We start from the raw sequence: 25,919 nt of genomic DNA, 5'->3' as shown, positions 1-25,919 counted from the left end.
ATTGAATGTTTTCCCAAAGGCTGAAGTTTTTTGGTTTTTGTTTACATTTTTTTCCATAAAAATTTGAGATATTCTTACAAAAATACTGATCTATGCATCCACTGGCAGGTGGCACATCTGTCCCTCCTTATCTTTGGGATTTTTATGCCATTAAATCCAGTACTGTCTATGAGCCCCAAAGCTCTATATTCTCATGGCCATGCCAAAAGGGGCAAAGCAGCACAGTAGGGGGGTTTGCAGAAGCCCAGACCTTTAATGAAGTTTATCTGTGCCTAGGTTTAAACAAATTAGAAAAGCCACTAAGAATAGTCAAGGATGATCCTGCCTTGAGCAGGTAGATGGACTAGATTAGTGTTTCCCAACCTGCGCGTCAGGACCCAAAAGTGGGTCACAAGAATATAGGGTCACGAACAAAACTTTAAACATGGATTATCCTTTAAAGGAGAAAAACATGGGAAACCATGGCTTTTCTCTTGCAGATTGGCAGAGTTCCAGCCTCCCAGGGGCTGCTTGGGGCCTGCCATGCCCCACACACCCACCCCCTGCCCCACACACCGGAGAGCTGAAGCCTGCGGTGGAGGGGGCAGTGGGTTGGCAGTGAGGGGCACTGTGTTGGCACCAATGTTTACAGATGGGTCCTGGTGCAAAAAAGGTTGAGAACCACTGGATTAGATGACCTCATGAGGTCCCTCCTAGCCCTAACTTTCCTGGGATCCTACAGTATGTTCAATTGTTGCCTTGGCCATAGCAGTTCTTCTCTGTATCATAGTATTGAGTTGGAATTTGTGAATTGTATAGTACCAAAGTGACAAGGACATTGGTACTACGCCATTTACACAAATTGGATAGGCAAAAATAGCAAATGAAATCGATTATCATCACACCATTTTAGTTTCGCTCTCCAAACTGAGCGACATGCAAAAGCTGAGCAAAATATCAAACCCCTGGTGAGATCTCGGTGCTTTTAGGGAACACCAGCAAATAACCTTTCCTCTTTTGCTTTGATATCCATAGCATCCTTTTAAATCATTAATAACAAATATTCAGGATTGTGTAAAACATTGACTCTTGCTATTCAATGGCATTATATTGCTTGAGTTTATTTATTATTATGTTTTATTTAAAGATAAATTATTTTTTATATATTTTTCTATTTTATATTAAGTGCCTTCCTCAGTGTGGACTTCTAAAGATTATAAATGTGCTTAATTTTAATTAGGACCTAAACGAAGTCTTTAGTGCTTGAGATTTGTATTTTATATTTTAACTTATATCATTGTAATTCTGTGACAGGTCATCCATATTTAATATCTTGCTACCTCATTTTGAAGACAGTGTGTCAGTTCTTAAGATATTGCCTTTGCAAGTCAGCAAGTGATAGTGTGCTGAGTCATAATTTATTCTTCTTTTTATACATATTTAAACTATTTGTATTACAACAGAGTTAATAATATATTCAGACGATTATGTATTTGTGATAATTTTTATCTCAAGTTAGTATGGCTAACATAATATTAATATTGAACATCTTGATACTTGAATTCTGATCACTGAAACTGAAACGTTTTACAACAAAAAATAAAATCCTGAAAAATACATGCTGAAAGCGACTCATTTGTTCCTCTTTTGACCTGAGTAGCCAGCTAACAATCGAGGGTCTTACAGGTTGTTCTGGGAGGAAGAATTGGCAGTGGGTCAGGCATTGCTTTTCTTGTCCACAAAGAGGGTTCGAAGTCTTGTTTCCCAGAGCAGAGGTGGGATTAAAGCAGGAGACACCCTTGCATTGCTCATCACACCAAGACTAGATCAGGAAAGAGACTGGGGCACCTGTCCACACTAAATGAATCCGCTGCCCTGTGGCCAAGTCCGCAGCACAAAGACTTGAGGTTCTGCCTCAGTTGCACAGAGGCAGTACGTGCCAGACACATCCACCCACTCCTATAGACACGCTGAATCCAGAAGGACGTGGGTGAGGCCATTTCAGGGCATCCGTCTGCAGCTGCTCTCGAGACTCTGTTCAACAGATTGCTTGAGAGAAAGAAGGGAGGTTTCTTGGCTGCTGGTATGATGTATACATGCCCAGAAAAAGCAGGTACACAAGGGACAGGGCTTCCAGCCCTGGGACTTCAGTGAGGTGAGTGCCCTACAGCTAGGCAAGAGTCTGTCTCTGCCTCTCTCTCCTTTCCCCACCCCACAACACCTCCACCTGACTAATTAATCACAGATCATTCTAGGCAAAGCAGAATAGCCTCATCAAGAGGAACTGAGAGCACAGCCTTTAAAACCTGCCACTTACCACATGCCTTGGGGTAGAGATAAGGGCTTGAATCCCCAGAGGTGCATGAAGGGAATCAACTCTGCAGCCCAAAGCCTATTTCCAATAAAGGACTCGAAGTGCTACTTATGCATCCTGGAACCTCCTGCCACTTACTTTTGCAAACTTTAGATCCTGGTTCTACCTGCGGAAGCGGTCCTGGAGCTCAGGCTCTCACACACACTTTTAACCTGAGTGGCCAGCTAAAAAGCCAGGATCTTGCAGGTTGCTCTGGGAGGAAGACTTGGCAAAGGAATCAGGCACTCTCGGGCTGGAGGGACGTGCTCAGACTGTGTTGGGGGAGTGAAAGAAAACTGCTTTTTTATCGAATAGTCTAGTTGTTAGCATGTGTCCTTAGGGTGCAAGAGACCCTGACTCTAGCCTCCAACTTCTCCAAAAAAGAGCTCTGACCTGCATCTCCTAGCCCCAGCAAAGTGGCAGGCTATGGGCTAGGAGATAGGGTCAGGGGCACTCCCTACCTACCTGACAAAGTTGGCCACCAGGTTGCCAGGAGCAGAGATGCTGGCATCCAGTGGTTCAGTGAGATGAGCATTTTCTTGAAGGAGGAAACCTGGGTTCTGCCCCCTACTGCTGTGCTCTGTGTTGTTTCTGCATTAGCCACTAGTTAATCTATAGCCAGCCATGGGGACAGAGACTAGGTTAAAGCCCAGGTCCTCTAGATCAGTGCCCATGTCGAGAGCCACAGAGCTACGTGTGTCCCGTGCTCCCCGGCACAGGACACACTTGTGAGACTGGGCTCTACCCGAATGAATGAAGTAGCTTATGCAAAGTGGAAGAGCGTCAGCAGGTGGGATGGTGACACCAGCACCTCAGAGCGTGCTGTAGCCCAGCGGTTAAAGCGAACTAAAGCTAAAAGTTAACCGCAAGCATTCTGGGTTTAGCTGCATCTTCTGACTCAGCCCGGGAGGAACAGCATAACAACTGGGTGTCTCCCATGTTAGGTTAGCATGGAAAATACTGAGGTATCTGCTAGAGGACGATCCTTTTTCTTTTTGCTACATGATGCCTAACCACACTTCACCACTGCGCTTGTGTTCCCTTTGTGGCTCTACCTATATAGCTCTGCCAAACCACAAATCCCCTCAGTCCACTCCTGCTAGCACACAGCTGAGTCTTCTTTAGCAGCAGCTGCCAATCAAGCTGAGCTGAGGTTTTTGGCGATGCACAAATGAGGTTGCCTAATTAGCACAAATCAAGGTGTTTTGTGAAACAAAAAACCCCAACAACCAGTCCAAGAAGCGGCTGTTGCCTAAATGGCACCACACACTGCTGGTTACATATTGTGTGGTGAGGAAAGAGAAGTTGGGAACAAAATTCACCTTGGTCTGAAGCACTCAAGCAATTTACTGATTTTCTATTGCAACCGATGGAAACAGAGTATATCTGATACTGTCAGCATCAACCCAGTTTTCTCTGGGTCTACCCCAGAGCTAGAGTCCAGGGACTGCCCAATATGGGAGTGGCTAATAGATAATAAATTGTGCTGAAAAAGGACCTATGATGCCTGAGAAAGTTAGTAGAATTTCTCAAAGATTGGTCTTGGGACTGACTTTGCTATATATTGTCACCAACATTGTCATAACAAGTACTAATGAAATGAAGATACGGCATGAAGTTGGGAAATGACATTGCCACTATGTAGAAGGAGAAAAAATGGCATGGGAAAGAGCTGAATGATGGAGGACTGGATGACATTTGTTGTAAGCACTTTTAATTTGGACAGGCTTTTAGCAGGGAGGCTTAAGTCCCGGACCACTGTTTGGGAGGTTTGGTTTATTTTTTTACTATTTTATTTGAATAGTCTATCTGTTTTTGTAATTTATCTTGGTTTTTTTGTTGTTTTTCTTTTACTGAAAACTGCCCTAAGTCTTTTGGAAGTAAGGTGGTATATGCATCTAATAAATAAGCACTTAACCTACTGTAATAGTACCAAGTGCCAAGTTACACTATAACTCTGTTATAAAGAAAAAGCCCATCAGTTGGAGACAACAGAGAGGTAAACAGACCTCACTTTCTCAGTCTATCACAGGAGGACTCGGCCAACCAGGTGGCTGTGGACCAGCAGATGACAAACAGTTGGTGACAATACCTTGCCTAGGCTAGATCAGGCAAGGTATTTCCAATAGTGGCAAGGAAGTTGTAAAACACTTTTACAAGGCCATCACTTGGGATAAAGTATACAGATCTGGTCTCCCATATCCAAGACAGATGACTTCAGTATGGAACAAGTGTCCAGTAAACTTACAAAGATTAAGGAAAGGGGAGCCTCTCTTATGGGAGGAGACTAAAAGAGCCCCACTGAAACAAAGGCTGACAAGGATTTCATTTTGTCCATAAATCTATCGGGGGAAAGTAATTGCTAAGGGAGGGAGAAGAGCTGTTCAGGCTGAAAGCCAAAGACAGCACAAATACAGATGAGGATGAACTGGCTGCGAACAGATTTAACTGGGAGATAAAAAAAGTTTCTAAATCAAACATGAGATTTGAGCTCCAAAAAAGAAACTTAACTGGGTTTAAGACGCAGTTGGATAAAACTGGGAACAAGCATGTAGTCACTTGAGACAGCAGGCGACTGGGCTCTCTCCTGGCCAACAATCGCCAACTGAAACCAAACCTTGCCAAAGCAGCGACTGCCAGATCTGCCTAAACATTGCCACCGCCACCAGAAAGAAACACCCCCTACCAAAACGATCAGAATCCATGGATCCGAAATGAGCCTACCACAAAATGTCATATATCTCATCCACTGCACCAGATGCCCTCACGGAAATTACGTAGCTGAACCAAGACCACTATTTTTCTCCAGAACGAACTCCTACAGAAAAATGATAAGAGGCAGAAACACTCTTATCACCAGCGAAAGAACATTTTTTTCAAAAAACCACCACTTTATCTCTCACTTGATGCTCTTTAGCCTCAAAGGAATCCTACAGAGTATATTCAGAAGACAGGTCAGAGAACAGACAGGCATGGTTTTACTGGCCACCAAAAACCATGGACTTGAAAGAGTCATTGATTTTATGGATTATTATAATTTACCTCTGACCTCTTCCTCTGCTAATTTCTCTTTGCTCAGCAGGCAATAACTGCTCTCTTCCCTTTCATGTGGCCAAAATCATTACCATAATTAGGTTTAACTAATACAACTGTTCTAACTAATACTTAGTCTGGACTGACTGCTTCTTTCCCAGGCCGGCAGAGGGGCATGTGAAGCGCAAAAGCTTGTCTCTTCTCTCTCTCAGCTATACAAGAATGAAATCTAATGAAAAGACACTTCCTTATCTCTTCACAAATCTTATTTATCTAAAGGTAATTATGTCCTGTGATGATTGCCAGTGTGCAAGATGAGACATAAAAATAATTTAACACATAAAACCTGTTGGATTATATGTCTGATAACAGATCCAAAACTTATGGCTATTCAGACTCTACCCTTTCATGCAGCTGTAGACTATCCATATAATAAATGTATGATAAAGCAGAGGTAAGTCTTGAAGTCAGTCATCACAATTAGTAGTATCTACACTGCATCCGACCCTGAGGAAAGCACATGGGAATTATTTTGTATTCTAAACCAATTACTTTAGCACTACGTGATGCAGTTTTCCATTATGATTCAATCTGAATAGTTTAAAGGTTACAATTTTCTGTCAATTTAGCAGAGTAGTTCCTCAGTTGCAGTTTCATAGCTTTCCACTCTGATCGGTGGGAAAGTACTACAGGCAGCACCCACAAGCTACCAGGTATTGATTAGCTACTTCCCTAATTGCCCCAACCTCAGGTACGCAGCCTCCTGCCACTGTCTGTCCCTGGCGGTACACCTGGAGTGCTGGTCCAAGAGTACAAAAGTCACGGGGCTGGAGTCACGGGACTTTTATGCTCTTGGACCAGCACTCCAGGCATACTGTCAGGGACAGAAAATACACCTGGCAGGTGGGCATGTATACTTTTTAAATCTCCAAGTCCCATGACGTTTATACATTGGGCCAGCACTCCAGGCATACCGCCCACTTACCACCGTAGTGGTCTGACTAGGTCTGAGTCACTGATGTTTCCTCCCTTTGGGCGCCTTTGCTCAGCAATCCTGATTCCTAAAGAACTGGTATTTAGCATCAGAGGAAAAGGAATTATTTTTTTAAATGACAGCCAGATCACATTTCTATAGACACCCTGCCTACGCTGACAGCTTTGTCAGTAGGGCTATCCCTGCACAGCTCTCCTAAGAAAATCTCTTTAATAGAGCCCAGCTGTCTCTCAGCACACGAATGCTCAAGCACGATGTGGTGTACTGGCAAAAGTCTTCAGGCTGCACACAGAGAGGCAAACTGCAAGGTGAGGAAGGACAGGGTTGATGAGGAAACCGAAGCATCCCAGCAGTGTAGACGTAACCTGGTTGCCCTAAGGAAGCTACTAGAAGTGCCTCCTCCCTCTTTCCACACTGGTAGACTACTACCAGACTCCTAGGATGAAGTATCTATGGCACAGCTATTTCCTGGTACGGATATTAGAGACCATATTAATAACTATTAAAGAAACCCCCCAAGTCTGTCTCTGCCCCTGTGATCACTAGAGATGCTGATACCATAGAAGTACCCTGTAAGCTTTATTTCAGGTCTGTTCTTGACTACAGTCCGCTAAGGGATAAGCAGATAAGACCCCCCATAGCTTGCTGAGGGCAGAATCCCCTGACAAAAATGGGGCTTTTTTTTGAGTCAGCGGCACTCATTTATTCAGAAGCATCTCATGACCTGAACAAACAAAATTACTCTGAGTCTGGCTGCTCCTGAATTAATAAAGTCTTATCAACCATATCTCACAGTAAGTTGCTATTTGAGTTAGAAAAACACCTATTAGTTATTACAAAACTCCAAAGTTTCCTAGCTCAGCTAAGTTCTCAGCATGATCTCCTGATGCAGCACCAGCTTATGATGCTGAAAGAAGGTCACTGTTTGAATTCCCAACAGCCTTTTTCAATGATTTAATGGCTTAACTTGGCTTCTTCATAACCAAGCTCTAGGGTTAGATTCCCAAGAGCAGCTAGGCATTCAGCTGCCTCTTTGTGCACCTAAATCCTGCATTTAGACCTGCAAACCTCTGCCTAACTCTGTAAGATACTCCCTATGCATTGGAGCTTCTGCCACTGCACATGTACAGACTTGACAAGAGCTGCTCAGCGAACAGCCCGAGCCTCAGCAGGTGTCGCAGGCCAAGTGCTCCTCTCTCCATCCCTCCTGAGAGACCTCAGGCAGGCTCTGATCACAAAACACTAGAGTTGGTGCTACCCCTTTTTTTAACTGATGGGTCCATTGGTTAGATAGCACATCTCAGGTGAGTGCCCTAATCACTGAGTTACAAGGTCTCTCATTCTGTCTTTCCACACAGTTTAAGACACTGTTGCTAGACAGCACTATATAGACGAGCCTTTTAAAATGAAGAATCCATGCTTTGCACCATCATACAAAGATGAAACAAAACCTGAGAGAAATGGAAGTGTTGGTGGGATGGACACATGCTGCATTATTAGGCAAAGCCCCTCGGTTCCAGGATGCTCAGATCTGGCCTGCTGCTATGGGCGCAGCTAGAATTTTTTTACCTTCTCATGTAAAGAAATGAAGCACCCATGATATAGAGATCAACTGCAGCATAAAAATATCATGAAGTGACTCCTACCAACTGCTATCTTCAGGTCGGAAATTTCCTATGATGCGGTACAATGCAAGATTAGAAACAGAAATCTCATTTTTCCTTTTATCTGTAAAGTTCTATTGTTCTGGAAGGGGATACAGGCTGTTGGACAGTAATGACAGCCACTTGTGCACAGAAAAATTTAAAGTTTCCAATCTGTTTTTCCAGTGGTTTCAGCAACTTCAGATGTATAAGAAGCGGTGCTCCCTCTAGAATAGCACAAACAGGTATTTGTTAATACCATTTCTGCTTGCACTTGCTGGATACTTGAATGATATGCAGTCAGGCATGGGTGTTCGGTTCCCTGTTATAGTAACTTGCTTCTGTTTGCTAGCTTGCAACCCTCTTGAAGCCAGACCTCAGTCCCGTATCTGCTGGCACAAAGTTTTACAAGAGATCATCAGGAGCCTGAATTTCCTCAAAGAGCAGAAGGTATGTATTCTCACAACCCTCTTTCTGCTGGCTGATGGAAGGGAGAGGACTTCAGCAGCTCTCAGGGTTTTGCCACAGCCATCTTGGGGCAAAGAATAGAGCTAAATTGAGATTGCCACTTGGAAGCTCAGCATAAGTATATTAGATTGAATCCTTCCGTGGCTCGTTGTGGAGAGCAGATAACCTCCACATAAGTTAGGGTGGTTGCTGGGTGATTAACTTGTTTAAGTCTTGATTTCTTCTCTCTCTCTCCTTCTCTCTTTTTGCCTTGATAAAGGTTTCCTGTAAGCAGATGAACGTGTCAGATATTTTTGAAGACCCAAAGGTAAGACAGCAAATGAGCTCATCCTAAGTCAGGCATGGAATTGACTATTCAGGGGAGCAGCTAGAAACGCAGGGGATGCTAGGTAAAGTGCGAGGCAGCTGCACTGCAGGCACAAAACAGAGTCTTTTCATTTCCTTTCTCTTTATCCGGGGAACTAAACAGAGACAATAAAGCTGACGGATGATGCAGAATTTTGTTTCTTATTTTGCTGGAGATGAAACTGAAGAGAACCTCAGAGTTAGACTCAGGGACCCAGTAGCCACATAATCCTGCAAGTCTCATCTAGTGACACTCCTGCACCGAGCCGCCTGCCTGAGTCAGAACAGCAGCATTCAGCTCGCAGATGTTCTCGTCTCCTCTCTGCCAGGAAGAACCCACAGCAGTGGTGCTGAGGACGCTGGATACGCAGACTCTTTTACTTTCTTTGTCCAAGCAAACCTGTTGCACCTGGGGACTGTATTCCTCTCAGAGGGCTATGATCTGCTCAAGAGACTTTTGAAATAACAACTCTGTTGGCCTGTTCAAACGTAAGATAGTAAAGATCACCAGGGTTTTGCAGGAAAGGCCTCTGAATCCTGTCGGGTAACAGCCGTTTCATAGGGAAGTATTTTATATGGTTTTTAACATGTCTTTTGTCTTGGAGATGGTGTATGCATGTCATTGTCACACCCACACACACTCACTGTATCTTCTACATCTCTACTGCTGGTAAGGCATGCTATCCCTCTAGCCGTACTTATCTGGGGGAAGGCTGTTTAGTTAGCACATGAAGATTTAATAGCAGATAATAAAGCTTCAGATGACTTTTCTTTGCTCTGAAAATTGCTGCCTAAGCCAAGCTCCTCAGTTCCTGTTTTCACGGAAAGCGAATGTCATATACCTCTACTGCAAGACAAACTGATGGGTCTAAATGGCATTATCTGCATGCAGTGGGTGATAAACTCCATAACCGTGCTGCCTCTCCTGGACCCCTAAGGAAAGGTTGCCCAAGGAGGGCACTGAACAAGGGAGATTCTCCACACCCTACGTGACACCCCACTCAGCTCAGAGCTGCCTTCAGGAGACTGGCACACATAGGGGAACAAATCCAAGGCAGTGTCACTGGCAGGCATTGATGCGATTCCAGCAGCTGGGATCATCGCTCTGGAGAAGGCAGAGGCAGCCCTGACAAGCTGGAGCTGCATGTAGGAGGAGAGAGCTGATGTAGATCCTGTCCTCACAGCCCTTGCTTGGTAAACAAGCAGGTGCGACATGGAAAGGGGAAAATTTCACTCAAAGCCTGCCGGGTGCGGAGGTTCACTTTCTACAGACTCTCGGTTCTGTCACGTATCCTGCAACGTCTGCATAATCATTCAGCAGAACAAATTAACTACTGCTTTCTCTGGGAAAGTCACTAGAAAATGAGGATGGTGAAATGAATGTTCAGAGAGAAGCAAATAGTCATTGTATCGCTGAAGTGGTGTTGGAGTGATGTTGTAGCCGTGGTGTGAGGGGCAAGGATTGTTGAGAGTGACATTTTATTGGATCGATTACATACTTATTCGAACCTCTCCCAACTATGCCTTTGGTCCAGTAAGAGATCACCAGCAAAAATCCTTGCTTCTCAGTCTATTGCAATGGAGTTTAGGCTGTCAGTGTACTTCTATCACACTCATAATTATCTGGTCTAATCTAACAAATGAAACTTCCTTTGTTTCAAATCTAGTCTATGACCTCTGCAAGTTCTGCAACCAAAAGTACGGTCCCACCCTGTTCACCCCCCATCCTGGTAAGTAGCATCCAAAAAGCAACACCTTTCAATGTCTAACCTTTGGTGCTGAAGGCTAGGTTGACTCTGGGACATGGAATGAGAAATCCCGTCTGTGGTCCTGTGCATGGGCCCGACACACCAACTGGCAAGCCTAGTCGGCAAGATCTGCTGCTTTTAGGGTGCTTACGACTTCAACCAAAAGAAAACTGTTCACCCAGAACTATCATCTGTCAGTTCTCAGCTCTGAGGAAAGACAGAGCCTAAAATCTGTCATTTGAAAAATCAAACAAAAAATTGATTGTTAATAGCTGTAGGTACTTGTTTACTTTTAAATCATCCCTTTCCCCGTATCTTTGGCATCACCTGATTGGGACCTTTCCTATGCAATGCATTAAGGAACATTAGCTGATTATTTACCCCAAATCCTCTTCTCTTCCTTCTCCAAGGTAGAAATGATCGCTCCCATTTTATACAAGGGAAAAATTGAGGGAGTGAGATTAAAAAAGTACATGCCCACCTGCCAGGATACATTTTTTTTTACCCACCCACTTACCAGATAATGTGAACCTTACTGGGGATTTGTGCACACACAATCAAGCCTAGCTATCTAGCTATTTGCATACACAGCCTCAGCTTGAAGCTGATGTATACACACAGGCATTGATCTTGGGTGACTAAGGCCCCAAAGGGAGTTCTCTGTTCTCAGAATCACTCCAACCCCTGGTTTGACACTGGGAAGTGCTTATTCCTTCCTGGGTCCACAGTTCCCCAGCTGCTGATTGCAAAAGACCCCCTGAAACGCAATGCTGTTGCACTAGAAAGGGGCAAATCCCTAAATATCCAAACTCTTGCCCGAGTCATTTCAATCTGCCCAAATTATTACCAATAACTTTTTTTCCTGACTGGCATTTCATTCTATGCTCTGCACTGAAACCAGGAAGTGCAGGTGAACGAACCAAATGCTGAGTGAGGGAGAAAGACAAGGGCGAAAGAACAGCCAGACCTGCAAGAAAAAGGGAATATTTTAGTTCAGGCTTTCAAGGAAGAGTTTTCGTCTCCACCCTACAAAATCTGAGATGGTTTGCACAGGCCCGCCATTAATTTGCCAGCTATGCCTAGGCAGCTCTATGTATTGGCCAGTGAGGATGTCTATAAAAGCTATGCTTTGGGCTCAGATCAAGCCAGGCAAAGATCACCTTGAATGGCAGATGCCTGCTATGGATTTGGGAGCATCTAAAGCCCCAGGCTGGAGAGTCTGGGAGGGAGGATACTTGACAGTGGTAGCACCACAGATTTGAATGGTTGAGCTCTGCTCAGTCAACAGAATTGGGAACCAATTTGGCTAATTTGGCCTGAGACATAAAATTAAAAAAAAAAAAAAGCTATGCCTACTTTCCTATAATCCTATGCTCGTTTCCTTTCAGGAGAAGAACCAGTCGGAAATGTTATGTAAAGCTGCAGCTGTTCTTACAAAAGCCCAGTGCTTCTGTCAGGAGCACCGTCATTTGAAAGCTATTCGCGTTAACTTATTGGAACTTACTCATACGGTGAGTCTGACCTGAGAGGCAGTGATCCCCCTTTTGGGCCCTGGGTATATACAGCTTATATTGCAAAAGGTTTCTAGCTCCGGACAGGAGCTCTGCCATTGCTGCCAACAACCAGCCAACCATGTAAAGAAGCAATGCCTTTGCAAGGGGCCCATTCATTCCCATTTCACTTTCAGGGGAACCTTGTCCAAGCTGAGTGTACCAAGCACAGGCAAGGGTGCTGCTGCTATTGGTTTGGACTCGCACGCATCCTTGTGTCATTTTTTTGGTACATCACACCCAAGGCAAGCTGTGCTGAGTAATTCAGAGGAGGAAGAGTGTTTCATGAATTGCACTATTCGGTCCTCATTTCAGAACAGAATTCATGAGAAATATTGATCCCTTTTGAAACTGGTCTGAGGCCCAGTAAGGGTATTACCAGTAAGGGTATGCCCTTTTGCCCCATTGAGCAGCCAGAATCATCAGCAGGTAGTGATGCCCTCAGCAAATGCACTGAAGTCCCTGATGCAACTTTTCTTATTCCAGGTCCGATGTCCAGTGAACACAACGAGCAATACTACATTACACGGATTTCTAGAGAGGCTAACGGATTTATCCCAGATGATAATGATGCAAAATCCTGTTCATTAGCATGTAATGGCATTGTATTATTAAAAAGTATTTATAACTTTAAAATAAAGCTGTTTTGGATAAATTCTGAGGGAGAAATTTGTAATCATTTGTAAAAGCACTGACAGTATGCTCGACGATCTAGAAGATACAATGGAAGTCAATCTCTGCCTCATGGATGAATCAGACACTAAAATCAAAAAGTCGTACAAAACATACGCTGGCACACAATGCAGCACCCTCCATCTTTTCTCCCATCAAATGCATAAAGGTTGATCAGAAAAGGCAGACACAGGCAAGACCTGAGGGATCTGAATGAGGAAATGACATGGTTCTGGCACACCAGAAGTGGGAAGTTGGTTACTCTACCCACAGTGAAGGCAGGTATGATGTGGGACTGGGACAAGGCAACTGCAAAAAGGGGATCATTAGGAGCATTTTACATTTGATTCAGTGGATAATGGCAAGTCTGGGATGGGGTGTATGAAAAGAGGAAATGAAGTGAAGCAGGTTAGCATCTGGTTTGTTAAGACAGAGGAAATGGTGCATACTATGATGGTCATCAGTGGTTTCAGTGAAAGAGAAAGGACTGAAGTGTGGACATGTTTTGTTGTCAAAACAAAAAGGAAATGCCAGATATCAATGGAGAGTCAAAGAGATTAATAGTGATTATCCAGGCACACAAAGAAAAAGCATTATGGCCTTCATTGGCAACATACTGGTATTAGCAAAAGTAATGGAGAAAGGAGGAATTGGCTTGGAAGAAGAAAGGACCACGGTTAATTTAAGCTGGCAGAGGACAACTAAGGAGCCAGCAGAGAGGTTGAAAGATGATGGGGAACAGCTATTAAAAGCCATTAATTTATTATCCACAGAGCCTTGTTTGTGAACCCTTCATTTGAAAAGCAAAGTACCAGAATGTCCTAAGATTACTGAGAGCATTAGCAGTGGCGCAGGACATATAGAAGTTAGTTGCCCACATCTTGGAAAAGAAGATATGAAGTCTATTACCCCAAGATGATCAAAGAATGGTTTTCAAAATCCTTTAGTGCAACAGGCCTGCCTTGTATTTTTATAGATTTCAGTGGAACATGTATCATGACCAATTTCCTTTATGATTTTCCATGGCTTTTTACAGCTCCATGATTTGGGCTCAGGTCAGAGGGGTTTGTAGCATCAGGAACAACGGAAGTGAAAGAATAGAGCTACGAGCAGCAATAATCAGAGAGGAGTTTGAGTCAAGGAGCTCTGAGAGTGGTGAGATCTGGGGTTTGGGCTGAGCATCTCTCCAGAAAAAGAAAGATTCAGATCCAGAGAGGTATGGAGATGCCTATCAGTTTGCAATTGATTTCAGCTAAAATGTGGGGGATTGCTGATGAAACCCAACATACAGTCTTTGGAAAGTCCCTGACCTGATGTAAGGTTCAATTGTACAAGTTGAGTCAGTCAGCCAAGGAAATTCTTCATTTACCTAGCCAAACTCTAAAATCAGAACCTGTTGTTATCTAATGCCTTTACTTATTCCGAAGAAGATTTCTTCCACCAAAGGAAAACTATGTCATGCAGAGAGTTGTAAAGGAAATGGAATTTATTAATATGGATTCTTAGTGTTCTCATCGATACAAAATGATTGCTTATTTAATAGTGAAACCAGTTTCAAAATATTCCTTGCAATGTTTATATCTATCTTCTACATGCATTGGAAGCTCCTGGGTCAAGGACCAGCTTTCATAGTATACATGTGAACATCATATATAGGTGCATCTACAGGACACTTTCAGACATTGTTAACAAGAGGAAGTCCTTTTTTTTTTCTTTTAAACAGCACATAGTTAGCTTGTGGAACTCATTGCTACAAGGAGTTGTAGAGGCAGGTAGTATAACCAGGAGTTAAAAAGGGATTAAACAGATGAGATCTATTGGGAACTATTAAATAGCATGGTCAGGGATGTGCCCTCTGACAACCCTAGACCAATGAAGGCTGAAGGCAGGGCAGGCAGGGGATGACAGGATCGCTCTAGACATGCTCTCCCTCCAACAGTCAGACAGAATACTGGGTCTGACCCAGTATGGCACTTCTTAACAGAAAACCCTCCACACTTTTACCTCTAGCACGCTCACCATTCTTGAGAGCAGAGGCATTGCAACAGAAGAGAGGATCAAAGGCAAGGCAGAGCAGGACAGGATGAAGGGAAAAAAGAACAAATGTCTGGAATTAAAATTCCCCATACAACCAGTGCCTTCTGTTGTAAAAACTGGGGCTGTCGCTGGCACCTGGTGATTAACTAACTAATCAGAGAGATGGCTTAAAAAAAACATAGGTGTCCCATCCCATTTAGAGGTCTAGGGATAAATTTTCAGCAGTGTCCAGTGCCTAACTCCCCAATGGTTTTGCTGAGCAACTTATTGGGAACTGCTGGATATGGATTGTCTAGCTCTCATAAAAGTCTTGCTGTTAATCTATCATTGAGAAGTGAACAGGCGAGTAGTACAACTGACACAGCAGATAGGTAATATACTCTTAGCAGAACTCATTACTTAAGAAGTAGAACCACTTGTACCAGCTTCAGTTTCTAAACTATCAAATCAACTACTCTTTCTGCAGCCAACGTTGGTGGTCTATTGCAAACGTGAAGTACTTGAGATCTCACGAACTGAGCACCAACATTAATCCAGGCCAGAGACTGAACAGAATACCTCCAATGAGCGTTAACGTTGTACATTGGTTCAGCCAACGGCTTGCTCAAAGTTCTAGCTCAGCCTGGTGAGAAGTACTGTCAAGTGTTTTGCATAACACAATTACATCAGATTAGACGTTTAATAATGGTCCCATTTAACTTGAAGCCAGTGCAGCTACAAACCATCTTTACTTCCTATCCAGAGAGGACAGACTATGTTAACATCTGTCAAATACTGACGTCTTTGGATTACAGATACTAAGTGCTGAGAACTGTAGTAAAGTTAGCGGCCATTCTCCAGAAGGAGTCCCTCAACTGTCAGTGCAAATGTTATAAGGGGCTGTATGTTCAGAAGGAAAAAAAAAATGCTGTAATAAACAGGATTTGAGATGTTTATTTCCTGGCATGAACATGCTGCACATAGACACACAATACTGTTATATACGAGTGAATACAATTTATACATAAAAGTACAATTAATAATTAAAACCTTACTTCCAACAAAGTTAGCAAACCAATAAATAGAGAGCAAATTGTACAACTAGCATTTTTGTCTATGTACAGAATTGGCAAAACAGAAATAGCTATACATTTAGCATACATACTATAGTGTAAGTTAGTGAAAGGCACTAAGGAAGATTTCCCCCCCCCTTCATCTAGCAACCCCAGAACCAGGAAAAATTAAAATATGTTATATTGTAATGTTAAGAATGTGACAAACTGACAGAGACTCAGGAAAATGTAGTGTTCAAGTCAACATTTCTGAACTGATGTGGCCCTTTGGTAGGGAGAAAAAGGAGTTGCACACACAAAGAGCAGGAGTTAAGTAACTACTATAGAAGCAAGGACTGAACTGAGATCAGAACAGCATTATCACCTAAAATTAATTTAAAAACACATTTTACAATTAATTATGGACAAGTCTTTGTGCAGGGCTACAGGGTAGGGTTATGTGGTAAACCCACAGACCAGATCTGTATATTTTTAGAACAAGGCCTATAAACCAAGCCGAACACTCAAACTTTAAAAGAACAATTAAGTCTCCAAGGTACTAAAACTTGAACCTGCTTAAGGGATTTCATTTCTTCTTCATGTTTTTTTTATTAATAGCAGGTATGTTTTTCCTCCAAAACTAAAGTTGTGACAAAATCCCAGGCAGCGAGCCTGTCCCAGAGAGCACTGATTTTATTTACGGACTGGGAGGAGAGGAAGCTTGCATCATTTGCTTAAAAAAAGCTAACTGCCTCTTAACTATAGCTGGTATCTCTTTCTTAGAGAGATGGGAATTCACACCTCGTATCAAATTGTTAATGCACATATATTTAGAGTCGACTGTCATTTTGGTAGGGGTAGTCTGGATGTCTTTAAGCCCGAAACGTGTGCGTCTACCTAACAATTAAGGTCATATTCAAAGAGTACCACACAGGGAAAAAAAACCTCAAAGCTCTCCTTCATTGCTGCTTCCTGTAGCCACAGCGGGATCTCTTCTATTACAAAATCACCAAGTAACTTCAGCTCCTACAGAACTGGCCCGAGCCACAGCGCTACATGGTGCAGCTAGAACCAGGAGCTCGCCTGGAGCTTGGGCCTTGCGGAGCTGCAAAGTCCTTTCCCTTGGCAGGAGTGAGTGGGATCACTGCTGCAGCTTTTGGGCTGTTATGGTCCCTTTTCAGTCCTTTAGCTTGTAAGACTGTCAGACAACTCTGTTGTTTTCAGAAGTTTGCGTCGGCTTACAGCAGTAAGATTGGTTTAAAAATCCCAAAGCTTTTTTTTTTTTTTGGTGAAGAAATAAAACAAGATGCAGGAGCACCTTAAAACAGAGCAAGCACTTGAGATGCTCCCTCTTTTTAAAAATGGTGTTATAATAAATAAATAAATAAAAAGCAGTGCCAAAGTTTCACTGAACTCTTCTATAAAGTTAAGTAGTGGATTCAAATTGACACAGCATAATGAGCTTAGCTTAAAAGTAGTGTGGGTTTTTTTGTTCTTGTTTTTAAAGAAAGACAGGCCTTGCAATGATGAAACAATTTTGCTGCCCTCGTTTACATTTCAAATTTTGGCTCTGTAAATGCAATTTGTGCAATAATGCAATATTTTTAATTTAATTTCATATTATCACACAGTTATATTTAAGGGGAAAAGGATTTTTTTTTTTTAAATGTACTCATCCTTTCCCAGTTCCATTATCTAAGTTTAGTTCAGTTTTGGTAGGTTGGCCAAGCAGTGTTACAAATATCACAATTTTTGGTAGTGTTTGAGGCTACTTGATTCACAGTGGAAGTGCTCATTTGGTTTATGGTTTTGTGAAGATATTAAGCTCCAAAGTGTTTTGATCCTCCTTTGACCAATGAGTTTTAATTTATTATTTAACAAGACAACAAGTCCAGGCTAACTGAGCTTACCTAGAAGGCCACTGAATTTAGCTCAAGTTAAATATGTCCTTGTGAGATCAAATTTTAGTTGCTACTAACAGCTCTCATAAAAGTGCTCCATGATGCATCCAGCAAGGCCACCAAGTACTAAGATGACACCATGGACACATTGGTGATTTGAGGCTTCTGACAGTTTTCCACATCAAGAACAAAGCAACTGCAAAGCTTGTTACTAGAACAAGTTTGTTACACCTGAGCTTTGATTGTGCTAGCTGTTGTTCAGTTACTTTTAGGGGCTTTTATGTTTCATGGCAGCAATTGCAGCTTTCGCTCTCTAGGCAACTTTATAAAGTTGCACTGAAGATACAGACATTTAAGACAATCCTGGCTTAGGAAGCTTTAAGACTGCTGCAACCACTGCATCCCAGCACTAGTTATTTGCACATGACAAGAGCAATATATTAAAATGTTCAGATTTAGCAGCAGCACAACTTTCAAAAGGAACAACTGGACTTGCAAGGCAACAGCAGCCACTGCAAAAGACTTATTTGAAAGGCAGCAGCCTCCATTCCTCTTAGCATAACGGAGAAAAAAGATTGCTTAGTCTACACAGGCACATGGACAAATGTAGGAGCACAGGCTCTACATGTTTTGGATCAACTGTGGTCAGCTGAGCTCCAGCCATGCCTAGACTCAAGCAGCATTACATGTTTGCCGTGTTCCATTTCACCCCCCGGGGCATCCACCTTTTCCATCCAGACTGACAGCAGAGCAAGTAACAAAATAATGCAAGGGACCAATTAAACACGTTCCCCCGCTGCAACTGTAGTGTGGCCAAGGCCACAATGCAAAGAAACTTTTTTTTTTTTTTTATGAGAAGGATTTGTTCTCTTGCACTGACCTCAGTTGTGACCATCCTCCAAGATGCCAATCGACTGTGTGAGATCACACAGGAAAAATAAAAGCGTAACAGTACGTAATATAAAACGGAACTGAAACAGGTTGGTTCTCATTTGCACATCAGCAAAACATGGTCCCTTGCCAGAAGGTCCTGGATTTGCACAGTTCAGGTTTTTAAAAAAGCTGCCCTATCTGCAACAATATACAGTACGACTACATATGTCTTAGTTGCTAATGTAACAGAAAGAAAATCTGTTTTGTGTATGACACACATGTAACAGCTACAATCACAGAGTATTTACAAAGCTAAGGAAGGGATTCAGTGTTCTGCTTTAGTTATATTATGGATTTGCAGCCACCACATTCAAATATACGTAACAGTGCAACACAGGACAACAGTGTAAGCTGCCAGTTTCTATGTGCAAAGCAGGACTTTAAACAGGTTCACCAGGATTTAAAAGGTCAGGACTCTATCAAACATACTGAGCTAATATATTGTAACACTGAAACACATACCTAATGTGCGTGCCTTCTATACATTTCAACAAGGGTTACTGCCAAGAGCTTCCCTGCACGACAAACTGTACAATACATTGACAATTTCACAACCACCGTAGATATTGGTTTAACATTATGTTAATATAACATACAGTATAATGGTAGTTACGGGGAAAAAAATTCATTTGTTTTGAAAAAGAGCTCCATACCCATAAGACAGTGTCACAGCCTCCTTTGTATCATGCTGCGCAAATTCCTCAATATTTCCAATGAGCTGTGGTTTTGGGCCAAGACATACAACATGCATTGATCTTTACTTCCATCCTGAATCTGTGCTGCCTACTGAAGCAGAGAATCAATTACAGCTCCTGGCTTTGCAGAACGTTTTCTGGTTGGAGGAGTGTGGGAAGAAGTGGGGATGGGAATTAAAAAGAAGGAAAAAAAAACCTCACATTACTAGTATGCCCAAGAAAACAAGAAGCCAGAATCTTCCAAACCCACAGCATATAATATTAATTTTGGTACCAGCCTGTCTCATTTAAAATCTAAAAATACAATACTAAAAATCACAACTGCCTGCTTAATGCCATGGGTAGAAATCTAGGTTTTCATCTAGTCTCCTATCACCACCATCCTCACCCTGACATGTCACTTGTTAATTTAGACTAAACTAGAATAAAACACATCAAGCACCTAAGTGAGAGGAATATAGCCAAAACAGCAAGAGTTTGAGAAGCTGCTAATCAAAGTAGGGTTCTCTCTCTGGACAAGATTTATATTTAATTTTATAAGCAAAGAGAGTAGTTAACTATGTCCTCTACGCTGTGACAAACCTTTACTCATTTTTAGTCCTCAACTAACTTTACAGATGTGGAAGGAAAAAAGACCAAATTTTCATTTTTCAAATTTTAAAATTCTAATTAGAAAGAAAAAAAAAGGAAAAATGAATTTAAGAGAAGTGCTGCAGCAAGCTTTATTCATATTATATATCGGTAACAGAAAGTGATCATTAAACCAGTGCTGTTTTCTTCAGGTAATATGGCTTTCAAGAAACATTCTACCTTATTAGTACAATTACCTTCTAAATTTAATGCATGAGGGCTCTCCAAAACACCTGGATCCAGTTGTTATTCACTCAGAACTGCCATTCAAATTAAGAAAATGCACAGTTCAGCAGGGGCAGGCAATTTTGAGCAGAGGGCTGCTTACTGAGTTTTGTCAAGCCTTCGAGGGCCGCATGACAGGCAGCCAGGGGCAAATAAATATTAATTTTCTAAATATTTTAGGGGTCCCGTGGGCCGGATGGAATATCCTGGCAGGCCGCATTCAGCCCGTGGGCCACATTTTGCCCACCCCTGGACTACAGTAAAAGCCCACCCCTGGACTACAGCCCCAAAGTAAACCATTAGGAATTAAAGTATCCTCAATATTAATTCCTTTCTACATCTATAATGATGGACAACATTTTTTACCTTCTCCCAGTTTTAGGCCTTGATCTTCCTTTTGAAGTTCTTGGTCTTTCTAGTTTCATTAAAGACTGTCTGAGGCTCTCTTCAGTGTAAGCTAGATAAACATGGGAAAGGTCCACCTCAAAAGGCTGAGAAAACAACAAAACATAACACAGGATCCATTTTACAAACTGCACAATTCCCCTTCCATGAGAGTAAGATAAAATTTACTCCATAAAAGCAATACAAAAATCCAAGACAGAGGTTTACTTAAGGAGATACAATACAGATAACCAGGGATCTGGGTTTTCTATTTGCCACAAAAAAACATGGAAAAAACACAGATCTTCTCATTTTAGGGAGAAAAATGCAGGTTTCCTCTGTTAAAAGAAAAATGCATGGAATGGCACATTTTCCCTTGCAGGCTGGCAGTTCTAGCCTGCAAGGGGCTGAGGCGAGTGGGAGGAGGGCAATCAGGCAGGGGCATCACATGCATGAGTGTGTGTACCCGTGCATGTGGCTTGGTGCTGTCGTTGGAAGCCCTGCACTGACATGGCAAGGTGCACCCTGCCCACCCATCAGCGGGCAAGGTGGCAGCACAGAGTTGTGGTCCCCACTGGTGCCGGGTGGGCAGAGGACATCTTGCCACTGCAATGCAGGGCTCCTGGAGGTGGCACTGAGTCTCCCCACCCTACCCCACCCCGCTCTGCCCTGCCATGTCCCACCCACTGGGACACAGAGGCCCCACAGGGGACAGCAGCAGAGCAGGGAGCCCTGAGCCGATAGCAGGCATTCTGCATACACCCTCTCCCATGGGCTCTGCTCCAGCCATGCTGCCTGCAGGGGAGGGGGAGCTGGGCTCTGTGTTTCACTCCAGCCACAGCAGTTGTTGCCTCCCACAGGTGACAGCGGGCTGTGGACCTAGGTTCCTGGCCCTGTAGTTCTGGCAGCTGAGGGCTCCCTCCAACAGGGCTGCTCAGCACCACAAAGCAAAGATGGTAAGTGGAAGGGGCAGGGGAAGCTCTTATTTTATGTGATAAAAATAACACAAAATCTAATGCCAAATTGTATAGGTATTTACAATTTTGTTTTATTATAGTGACTGAGGCACTGGTAGGCTTCCAATTTGCTTTAAAATTTTAAATATATCAATAAAAAAAGAGAAAGCCAGGATCCCTGCAGATAACCATTGCTAGATGACAGGATACAGGTCTAACCCAGTTTGATACAGGTTTATGAAAACCCACTTACATCTTTTTCCTTTTTATCTGGGACTGGAGTCTGTTTTCTCATGTTGTTTCCTGTATATGCGACACATTTCTTAATGAAAAAGAAAGATCTGTTAGCTGAATCAACTTTTTGCACTATAAAACTGATTGCACAGTTGTGTCAGTTTACATTTGCTGCCAGTCTCAATTCAATGGGTCTGGGAGCTACACGAGAGATCTTTCTTCTCTAGGCTGTCTCTACAATGAAGATCAGGTGGTTGCTCTTTAATGCTGTCTCTGAAAGTGAACATCCTAGGGCTAGCGGTTGAAGATCACCACCCCAGGAAGTTAGTACCACCTTCTGCTTGCTATACTCCAATGACTTTTGGGGCACAAGCCAAGATACGTCTATTTATATAAACTTCTCTACCATTCTTTTTGTTCCAGCAACATTGCCTGACTGTGTTTTTGGTGACAAATTCAATGGCTTTTGTTAAGTTTTGTTGATGGCAGAACTAACGAAAAGCAGCAAAATCCTTGATAGTTGGTCTGGTTCTAAGCAGTCAAGCCTACTACCATGCATCCTGCACCAACTAGGCAACAGAAACAACATAGACTCATGTCAGGGGTGGTGTGCTTCATTACAGGGATCGCTATTGCAGTCCTTTGACACTAAGAACACACGCTCCACAGGCAATAGTCTGATCAAGCAAAGTGACATGAGTAATGTTGGCAAATTTTTCCCCAGAGATCTCCACTTTCATTTAACAATCTCAACCTTGCATTGAAGCAGTTAGCACCATTTTGTATCAGCTCAGCTTACCAGCTGCCATTCTCCAATATCTTCATTCCAGTGAACATAGTTTTCAATCATTTCCTTAGAAGAAATCAGAAAAATGGCTCGTTTTGATTTGTGGACTTTAACTCCTAATACATTCTAAACACAGCTCCTGTAAGCATGCCCCCCAAGATACCGTGGGCAAATGGTATTTCAGAACAGCCATGCAGTTCTGATAATTACGACTCCTCTACTGAAATTCCCTGAGAAGTTAGCTGCATGTCTGAACTATTCATTTACAAACCCAAGAGAACCTTGAGCAGCGCCTTGTGTGTGGTGCTTTTCAACATCTGCCAGTCCTAACACACTGACTATGGAGAACGAAGTGTTTTGTTGATGACAACAGAAGAAAAGCCAGAGGAACCAGAGTGTGTGGTTTAATATTACTGAATCCTAAGGCTAAGGGCCAGGCCTCCTTCCCTCTACCTGGTAGTCCTGAGGTATGAAGTTATCTATGATGAGCATCTGAAGGCGCAGCTCCCTGCTCAGCTGTCGAATATTCTCCAGCAACCCTTCAATCTCTCTCTGATGTTCCTGCTGCAGATCTGCCATCTGTGGACAACCAAGCAACCCATAAAGAGTCTGAACCAACTTTAGACTTTAGCCACATTGCACGACTACTCACTAACCATTATGGGCACTGACCTCAGATTTGGCAGCCATTAACATAGTCCAGACTTTCTTCAGTTTCTTGGTCTTGCCCTGTGCTTCCTCCTGCAGGCTGGTGTACTTCTCCTCAATATCCAGGCGCTCTTGCTGTTTGTAAAACAAATTAAATCACAGTTTAACATTCTCACCCCCGTAGGTGTTACAACAGGAGGTGCAAATTACCTACATGACATACTGGCTAGTGGGGACAAGGCTATGCCTAGCCCAAGTTGCAACCCACACGCATAATACTATCACTACTCACTGCCATAGGATTGCTCTTTTTATGCTTTGCCACATACAAATATTATCAACCCACTGAAACAACTGTAGGGTCCGTTTCAAGGGTCGATAGTGGAGAGCTTCTGACTGCTGACACACAGTGGAATTAATCCTACCAGTTAAAAATATTAACTGTCAGGAAGCTGATCAAACCTCTTTTTCCTCAAGCTCCTTGCGAAGCTGCTCTGCTCTTTTCCTTCGTTCTTCAAGCTCCATATTAGATTCCTCAAGAAGTTTTTCCTGCTCCTCAGCTTTTGCCAGCAAGTCCACCCCTCCCACAATCACTTTCTTCTCCAGGGCTGACAGTTTCTCCAGCAAGGACTGGTGCTCTTGTCTGAGAAGAGAAAGAGACAGGCAATGTAACACGCGTCTTGAGCCAACCCTGGTATAAAACAAGACCCGGCCTCAGTGGTGGGGCCTGGAATACTTACTTTACTTTGCAGGTCCTAGTATGAATAAGGAAATAAATATAAGTCACTTCAAGGAGCTTGCTCTAAGATTCTCCTTCAGCCTGACACCATCATACAGACAAACAGGACAGCAGACATTACACAGTCTCTCCAACCATCATTCCTCCCTTCTACAAGCAGCTGCTGGGATGCTAAGGTTGAGGGAGATCGCCTCCTCCTCCATTTTCAGTGCTCCCTCTGCTGGTGCCCAGCCAGTATAGCAATGCCAGAGAGGAAAGGGCATAAGGCAGGGGCAGGCAATTACTTTGGGTGGAGGGCCGCTTACTGAGTTTTGGCAAGCCATCGAGGGCCACATGACAGGCAGCCCAGGGCAGATAAATATTAATTTTCTAAATTTTTCAGCGGCCCCGCAGGCTGGATAGAATGGCTTGGCAGGTCGCATCTGGCTCACGGGCCACATTTTTCCCACCCTGGCATAAGGGCTGGTAGCAGCTGCCTACATCCAAGGCTTGATGGAAGGAAAGTGAGAGAATAGCGGCAGGAGGGAAGCAGCTTAGGGCAGGTCTCCCTGATCGATTCACTAGGCCCAAACAGCAGCATCATCATCAAGCATGGCAGCCACATGGCACTGCTGAGCAGTAGTGACCACTCCCTTGCCCCACGCAATAGTCCACCTGCAGGGCTGTGAGGATTCAGCTACACTGATCTCTAGGCAGAACAGCACTGCATGCCTGAGGAGATCATAACCTGGTGTAGTAAGATTACTGTGTAGACATATCTTCAGGGCTGCAGTTGAGAGGCTCCATCTTTCAGCAGAAGGCCTCTTGGACCCTGCTAAAACCTGCTCCAAGCAATCTCGCACATGCATAGGGCTCTGCTATAGACCCCTGTGAGAACTGACAGGCCACTTTCAGCTTGGCTGTCCCCTTGGCTGTCCCCCAGAAACCAGCTCCTTCACCTCAATGAAACATAGCATCATTGTAGTGTAGCTGTTACTGTGATGTTACTTGTGCTTTCTAAGGAAGCAACTGAATCTACGTTGTACCTCGTCTAAAATTCTAAAGGAGTACCTTCAGTTTTTGGTCACTTCTTTTTATTGCTCATTAAAATTACAAGTGAAAAAAAAAAGAGGTAAAGCATTGCTGTCGCCCTGCTCTGATATACCCAATCCTGGCTAATATCCTTCATTTGCCCATTTACTTTGAGAACAGCAAGATAGGATGGGGTTTATTTTGTGAACTGCTGCTTTAATCAGTCAGTTCACTGCCCACTTCCACCAGCTGCACACTCCTAATTAGCTGAATTCATAACAAGTTGTCCTGACCATGGCCTGACACTCACTGAGCTTTCAGCAGATCCTTTTCTCTCTTCTCCAGTTCTGCCCTGGCTTTGTTTCTCTCTTCCTCTTCCATGTCGAGCTTGGTTTCAAGTGCTTTTCTCTCTTCGTCAATCTTTGCTTGCATCTCTACCATCTTATCAGGAGAAACTTTCTTCTTGCCTTTGGAGAAAGCCAGGGCAAATGTGAATTATTTAAGAGGAAAGACGGGAGAGGATATTCTTCTTTATTACAGTGAATCTTTCCTTGGCATCAATTAAATGAGATTTTCAGCAAAATTAAAAGAAGAAAGTTGTGATGGCTCATATATCGTTATACTGCATGTCTTGATACTGGAGTTGACAGTGTCATTGTGCAGTAATGACCATATCTAGAGATAACAGCTGTGCTTCCCAGTTTGGGCAGCAAACCACTATCTATCATGCTGCTATGCAACATGAACAACCATTTTCACCAAATTTCTGGGGTATTTTTGTTATCAAGTCTAACTTCCAATAGTGCTTTGGTTTACTCATGGACGTGGAGGGGAAAAAAGATCAGAAGTCAAGAAAAGAAAATTATAAAAGAAAAATTCTTGCTTACTGACTGGTATGCAAATAATTCTCCATGCAAGAGTTT

At 43.0% G+C, this 25,919-nt stretch overlaps 1 protein-coding gene across 4 annotated transcripts in view; it reads right to left on the bottom strand.

Moving 5' to 3' along the window:
• Nucleotides 1–15,735: 15,735 nt before the first annotated feature.
• KIF3A (kinesin family member 3A) overlaps nucleotides 15,736–25,919 on the bottom strand; it is a 25,723-nt gene continuing 15,539 nt past the window's right edge. For all 4 annotated transcript variants that reach the window (XM_059733537.1, XM_019478376.2, XM_014597650.3 and 1 more), the window contains 8 exons: nucleotides 25,307–25,463; nucleotides 23,709–23,889; nucleotides 23,271–23,381; nucleotides 23,052–23,177; nucleotides 22,611–22,664; nucleotides 21,831–21,899; nucleotides 20,604–20,728; nucleotides 15,736–19,519 (listed from right to left, as the gene is read on the bottom strand). In XM_059733537.1, the coding sequence (XP_059589520.1) occupies nucleotides 19,471–19,519; nucleotides 20,604–20,728; nucleotides 21,831–21,899; nucleotides 22,611–22,664; nucleotides 23,052–23,177; nucleotides 23,271–23,381; nucleotides 23,709–23,889; nucleotides 25,307–25,463 (872 nt within the window). In that variant the 3' untranslated portion in view covers nucleotides 15,736–19,470. The remainder of the gene's footprint in view (nucleotides 19,520–20,603; nucleotides 20,729–21,830; nucleotides 21,900–22,610; nucleotides 22,665–23,051; nucleotides 23,178–23,270; nucleotides 23,382–23,708; nucleotides 23,890–25,306; nucleotides 25,464–25,919) is intronic.

Source organism: Alligator mississippiensis, chromosome 9, assembly GCF_030867095.1.
Source record: "Alligator mississippiensis isolate rAllMis1 chromosome 9, rAllMis1, whole genome shotgun sequence".
Taxonomy (NCBI): domain Eukaryota; kingdom Metazoa; phylum Chordata; order Crocodylia; family Alligatoridae; genus Alligator; species Alligator mississippiensis.
The sequence above is the reverse complement of the archived record's forward strand: the minus strand, read 5'-3'. Positions and strand labels throughout refer to the sequence as shown.